At 41.4% G+C, this 7,132-nt stretch overlaps 1 protein-coding gene across 1 annotated transcript; it reads left to right on the top strand.

The window, feature by feature from the left end:
- The first annotated feature begins 2,282 nt into the window (after positions 1 to 2,282).
- Positions 2,283 to 6,352, top strand: LOC120061125 (N-acetyltransferase 8). Its single transcript, XM_039010684.1, has 2 exons — positions 2,283 to 2,304; positions 5,607 to 6,352. Exons 1-2 carry the CDS (start codon positions 2,283 to 2,285, stop codon positions 6,350 to 6,352), a joined length of 768 nt encoding a protein of 255 aa, XP_038866612.1.
- The last annotated feature ends 780 nt before the right edge of the window (positions 6,353 to 7,132 follow it).

Here is a 7,132-nt window from a genome sequence, read left to right on the forward strand (position 1 = left end):
TTGTATTGTATAGTTTTGAAAGGTCTTTTGGCAAGTTGATCCCAAGGTATTTCATTCATTTTGTGTTTCATTGCAGGTTATATTGTGACTTTATCTATTCTGTAGGGATATAGTCAGGGTTGGTAGGTCACTTTCTAAATGTAATCCATTACAGATACTAGTTACCTGTCCAAAATTGTAATCGGTAACGTAACTTTTGGATTACATTCCGTTACTTTTAGTTACTTTTAGATTACTTTCCCCTTAAGAGGCATTAGAAGAAAACAAAAATGCATGTTACCAATTGAACAACATCTATTGCAGGATAAATCAATGTTAAAGATTACATAGTTGGCCATATGGATGTTAAATTTTACTTTATGGGTTGGTTATGTAGGCTTCTTCTAACCCATCGCTTTCTACTACATATAATAATAATACGATTAAATTCTATCTTTACATTAAAAACCAAAGTCTATCAGAATTCGTTGTTTCAATAAATGTTATACCCCCATCTTCAAGAATAGGACTTGGAAATATGGAAGTATAGATTAGCTAAATTGTTTTACCTGAGCATAACCCCAAACGACTTATTAGCCAGGACTTATTAGCCAGCCCTACTTTGTTGTTTAGGATTTTGTTGTCATGGAGGACTGATTGGGCTCATTGATTCGAGTTGAAAAATAAATGCTGCGCTGAAAAGTGCTATTTACATCTGAAAAATGAATGCCATATCCTGCATTTGTAAAAGGCCTAATGTTTAACTCTGGAGCAGGTTTTCATCAAGGATCTCTCTGTACTTTGCTCCATTCATCTTTCCCTCGATCCTGACTAGTCACCCAGTCCCTGCCACTGAAAAACATCAACACAGCATGATGCTGCCAACACCATGCTTCACCGTAGGGATGGTGCAATATTGAACTCTTTGGCCTGAATGATGCTTGGCATTCAGGCCAAAGAGTTCAATCTTGGTTTCATCAAATCAAATTTCTCATGGTCTGAGAGTCATTTAGGTGCCTTTTGGCAAACTCCAAGCGGGCTGTCATGTGCTTTTTACTGAGAAGCGGTTTCTGTTTGGACACTCTACCATGGCTTGATTGGTGGAGTGGTGGAAAGATGTTTGAGATGTCACCATTCCCCAGATCTGTGCCTTGACACAATCCCGTTTCGGAGCTCTACAGACAATTCCTTTGACGTCATGGCTTGGACATGCACTGTCAACTGTGGGACCTTATATAGACAGATGTATGCCTTTCCAAACCATGTCCAATGAAATGAATTTACCACAGGTGGACACCAATCAAGTTGTAGAAACATCCCAAGGATGATCAATTGAAACAGGATGCACCTGAGCTCAATTTCGAGTCTCATGGCAAAGGGTCTGAATACTTAAGGTTTTTCAGATTTTTATTTCTAATAATTTGCAAAAATTCTAAAAACCTGCTTTTGTTTAGTCATTATAGGGTATTGTGTGTAGATTGATGAGCAATTGTTTTTATTTAATCCATTTTAGAATAAGGCTGTAACGTAACAACATTTGGAAAAGGGTAGGGATCTGAATACCTTCCGAATGTACTGTAAACTCAGCAAAAAAAGAAACGTCCTCTCACTGTCAACTGTGTTAATTTTCAGCAAACTTAACATGTGTAAATATTTGTATGAACATAACAAGATTCAACAACTGAGTCATAAACTGAACAAGTTCCACAGACATGAGACGAACAGAAAGGGAATAATGTGTCCCTGAACAAAGGGGGTGTCAAATTCAAAAGTAACAGTCAGTATCTGGTGTGGCCACCAGCTGCATTAAGTACTGCAGTACATCTCCTCCTCATGGACTGCACCAGATTTGCCAGTTCTTGATGTGAGATGTTACCCTACTCGTCCACCAAGGCACCTGCAAGTTCCCGGACATTTCTGGGAGGAATGGCCCTAGCCATCACCCTCCGATCCAACAGGTCCCAGACGTGCTTAATGGGATTGAGATCCGGGCTCTTCGCTGGCCATGGCAGAACACTGACATTCCTGTCTTGCAGGAAATCATGCACAGAACGAGCAGTATGGCTGGTGGTATTGTCATGCTGGAGGGTCATGTCAGGTTGAGCCTGCAGGGAGGGTACCACATGAGGGAGGAGGATGTCTTCCTTGTAATGCACAGCGTTCAGATTGCCTGCAAAGACAATAAGCTCAGTCCGATGATGATGTGACACACCGCCCCAGACCATGACGGACCCTCCACCTCCAAATCGATCCCGCTCCAGAGTACAGGCCTCGGTGTAACGCTCATTCCTTCATCGATAAACATGAATCCGAACATCACCCCTGGTGAGACAAAACCGCGATTCGTCAGTGAAGAGCACATTTTGCCAGTCCTGTCTGGTCAAGCGATGGTGGGTTTGTGCCCATAGGCGACGTTGTTGCCGGTGATGTCTGGTGAAGACCTGCCTTACAACAGGCCTACAAGCCCTCAGTCCAGCCTCTCAGCCTATTGTGGACAGTCTGAGCACTGATGGAGGGATTGTGTGTTCCTGGTGTAACTCGGGCAGTTGTCATTGCCATCCTGTACCTGTCCTGCAGGTTTGATGTCGGATGTACCGATCCTGTGCAGGTGTTGTTACACGTGGTCTGCCACTGCAAGGACGATCAGCTGTCCGTCCTGTCTCCCTGTAGCGCTGTCTTAGGTGTCTCACAGTACGGACATTGCAATTTATTGCCCTGGCCACATCTGCAATCCTCATGCCTCCTTGCAGCATGCCTAAGGCACGTTCACGCAGATGAGCAGGGACACTGGGCATCTTTCTTTTGGTGTTTTTCAAAGTCATTAGAAAGGCCTCTTTTGTGTCCTAAGTTTTCATAACTGTGACCTAAATTGCCTACCGTCTGTAAGCTGTTAGTGTCTTAACGACGGTTCCACAGGTGCATGTTCATTAATTGTTTATGGTTCATTGAACAAGAATGGGAAACAGTGTTTAAACCCTTTACAATGAAGATCTGTGAAGTTATTTAGTTTTTTACGAATTATCTTTGAAAGACAGGGTCCTGCAAAAGGGACGTTTCTTTTTTTGCTGAGTTTATATGCAAGAATCTGAGTCTTGTTGATATTTATTTTATATCCTGCATTTCTACAAGTATCATTAGCTTTGGTAGGGAAAATTAGGAGTGGCTTATAAAGATTACGACGTTTTCTGCATACGGTGATAGTTTGTGTTCTGTTCCTCTGAAGTTCACCCCTGTAATATCTGTACTCTGTCTTATGGATTGGGCAATTGGTTCAATGTAGAGGGCAAAGAGGAGCATGGATAGTGGGCAGCTTTGTCTCGTGCCTCTTTCTTGTTTTATTTTGTCTGATAGTTGTCCATTTTATTTTCACTTTCCTCCCACTGAAGCCACTCCCGGGCAGTTCTAGCTAAATTCTTGCTTGACATATTGCTCTTTGCTAAGAAGCTATTTTTGTTTCTTTTTGACCGTTTATTTGAAAACAATCACAGTATGGTACTTAGTTGTTACCCAGAAAGGATTTTATATTGAGATATTTTTTCTTGTTGCTGCATTAGACTTAAGAATAAGTTGTGATTTGTTGTATTTCTCAATGACAAAAGTCACAGACCTGTAAGTTGGTCATAAATTATCCGTACAGTAGGTATGCACGATGTGGTCTGTCTGTTTAGCTACTTTTTTTCTGCCAAACATTATATATACAGGTAATGTAATGAATACATGAACAAGTGGAATGAAACAGTGTTCGCTCCAGTGTGATATTACCACATCATACCATCCGTCCTCTTATATAAACAGAGGAACATTTGATTCAGTCCCTACATTTGATTAAAAGATGAAGGTTTGGAAGGTTCACTGATCTGGAATTCAGAATTCACAAGAGCACTCTAAAAAGGTTTGAGAAAGTTCCAGAGTTCCTTGACCTTCCATCGCTCTGCAATTCATGAGGCGACGCTATTGATTTACACAGGTGTAAGGGCCCTCCTCCAGCAGAGGAAATGTAATCTCGTCAGAGGGCCGTTGGGTTATTGCAGAAGACACTGTCACTGCATGAGGCCATAGAACAGGGGTGTCAAACTCATTCCACGGAGGGCCTAGTGTCTGCAGGTTTTTGGTTTTTCCTTTCAATAAAGCCCTAGACAACCAGGTGTGGGGAGTTCCTAACTAATTAGTGATGTTAATTCATCAATCAAGTACAAGGGAGGAGCGAAAACCCGCAGACACTCGGCCCCCCGTGGAATGAGTTTGACACCTGTGCCATAGAAGCTCAAACGTCAAGGGACACAACATTATTCATCACACTCTCTCCTCATATTTCAGATAGGCCTATAATAGCACAGTATAGGACATACGGGGGACAGTGATCACAACAATACAGGGGCCTTCAAAACCACTTTAATGTCAAATGTAAATGAGTTGTTTACTGTAGACATAGGCTATATGGAATACTGTTCATTCACTGTTGTATCCTCATGTAGCCTATGTAGCTTAACGCAGATTTGTTGGTATCCTTGTCTACAGTGAATAATAGTCTATAGCTACTGTACTGCCTTTGCATGTCACACCAAAAAATTACGTCTATGAATCACTTTATTAACAACTTAATTACACGCTTGTTCACAGTTTTCAGTGATAAGGGAGAAATTAAATGGGTCCTTAAATAAAGCAAACGGCTACACTTAATAATTTGTACAAACTTTTAATAGTTTAGATGATTTATTACAATTAGAAATTCTGCCTAATCATTTTACTTTCACATTCAGTAAATGTCAAATAATTGCATTTCATGGATATAATTTTGTATGAATAAAAATGCAACTTACAAGGTCATTGACGTACACAGGATTTTGTCCTGTGCGTGTGTGGATGTGTGTGTGGACATGTGAGTCAGTGTGTGTGTGTGTGTTCGTGAGTGCATCTGTGTATGTGTGAAATAGCAACAGAGCATGCTCAGACTAATTAGCAGCAGCTTTGTGAATTGGTACGTACCATAAACTGTGCCAAAGTTCATAGAAAGACAAGGTGAGGTGGGGGAATTGTACCAAAGTGAGTAACAGTGTGAAAGTATCAAGAAGGAAAAGAAACAGGGAACAGAGGACTCATAATGGACCCAAAAAATAACTGTAAGTCATATTCTGTTTTTCTCGGTGTGCACTACCAGTGCTAGTTGATTTTAGTTTCTGGTTAGACAAGGAGTGTATGGGTGATGGGTCAATAGTAACACTGACATGTACTGAGACTGTGACACAGTTTGTGTTCATTTACATAAAAAATGTTCCAGTTGTCTGTGATAACTTACTTGAATTGTCCTGACTGCTAGTTAGGACCTTTCTTGTGAAAGACTACAGTATCTCAATGTTATCACTTAAATACATAAAGTCAGATTCATTAGTCTAATTTTAGTTGGCAAGATACATTTCATATGCCACTTTGTGTATTCTATAATTGCTTGGTTTTTAGTGTATAAATTACATTGAAAGGGACTTTCTGTAAAAGGGCTTTATTTTACCAACTGTTATGTGAGCCCATTGTGAAGCAAATCCAGCAGGATTGTATAATTGCAAAAAGAGGCAGATTAGTCATGTTGAGCTGAAACAGCCCCCTTCCTTCCCCCCTTCTCTTTCTCACAGTGCAGTGTTCGATCCGGGAGTACCAGGCTGAGGATAAAGACGCCGTCATCTCATTGTTTCGCAATGGGATTTTGGAACATGTTTACCCAGCTTTCTTCAAGACCATAAGCCACCCAGATCAAATCGGTGTGACCCTAAGCATTTCCATGGCAGGGTACGTGCTAGGTGGAAGCTCCTATTTCATGGCCTTACTCTTTGGAGGAGCGTGGGCTGGTCTCATCTACTACTGCTGCTATGAAATATACGAGGGCTACAGGCTAGGAAGGATGGCCACGGACATGGCCGACATCCAGGCCAGCTTCCTAGACAACCCAGACAACGGCTTCTGGGTGGCGAAGGCTGAGGTCAACGGCAAGTCCAAGGTGGCTGGGCTGGTGGCGGTAGTGGGGAGGAGGGGAGGGGACGAAAGGGGAGATGGCTGGAATGGAGGGCTTTTGAGTGGGGTCGATGAGATAGGCCAAGATGAGAGAGATGGAAGCTACGGTGAGGTGCCCCACTTGATCGTGTCGTTCGCGTACCGCAAAAAAGGCCTTGGTTCCCAACTGGCTCATAAGGTCATGGAGTTCTGCAAGGATCGTGGCTTCTCTCGTGTTGTCCTGGAAACCAGCTCGCCGCAGACAGCAGCCAATGCCCTCTACAGCAAACTAGGCTTCATTCAAACCTCCTGCCACAGTAACACACACGTTAACCACTGGTTCTCCAAACTGGCCAATATCCAAGTGATGCATATGGAGAAGTACATCTAACAATCAAAAGTTAATCTAGCATCATTCAGCCTCAGCTACCCATGACAGGACTATCATGTAGAAATAAACACAGGTATTTAATCTCAATTACTCGAGACAGGCCCTTTTCAATCAAGTATTTCCAGTCAAAGCCAAGCTTACACATAAAAGCCTGTCTCTTGTCCAAACAGTTTGACAACATACTGTGCTTGTATTCTGATAATTTCACAATTTGATCAGAATCAAGGTTTCTATCTCCTTAGCATACTACTTTTCAGTTGTCTTAATGTATGCAGCATATATTATGTTATCTGAAGGCATTGAGACCAGTAAGGCAATTATACCATCCCACCAGTTTGAAGAAAAATTATTTATAAAGACGTTTGCCGATATTACTGAGAAAATAAAATCTCAAATTAATATTTGTGACACAAAGTATTGGATATGATGCAAAAATAAACAATATCCACATTAAAGTATGATTTTTCTCTTGTCCACTGAGAAATAACAAGCCTACACAACAAAATGCAAAAAAACATGGTTTCTTTCTATCCAGGGAAATGTTAAATTCCTTTGCCTCAGAGGAATTATTGCCAGCTGACTTCTAAGACGTCAAAGGTCTTTGCTTAAATACTAATGAAAGATGTAATAGTACGGGAACGTTGGGAGGTTTAGCATTCTTTCAAGCTAGGAAAAAATGAATGTGTGTAGCGCAAGACAGGATAAAGAGCGCAGTGTTCAGTGTTCTGGTACTTACATGCCATGTATGATCATTGTATACAATGCAGACTGAGATTATAG

The sequence above is a fragment of the Salvelinus namaycush genome, chromosome 16 (genome assembly GCF_016432855.1).
Source record: "Salvelinus namaycush isolate Seneca chromosome 16, SaNama_1.0, whole genome shotgun sequence".
NCBI lineage: Eukaryota > Metazoa > Chordata > Actinopteri > Salmoniformes > Salmonidae > Salvelinus > Salvelinus namaycush.

Bases quoted from the DNA above. Each gene is read 5' to 3' on its own strand.
- LOC120061125 (XM_039010684.1), top strand. From the start codon at position 2,283: ATGAATCCGAACATCACCCCTG. The intron at 2,305-5,606 runs GTGAGACAAAAC...TCTTTCTCACAG, and splicing joins GAATCCGAACATCACCCCTG to TGCAGTGTTCGATCCGGGAG.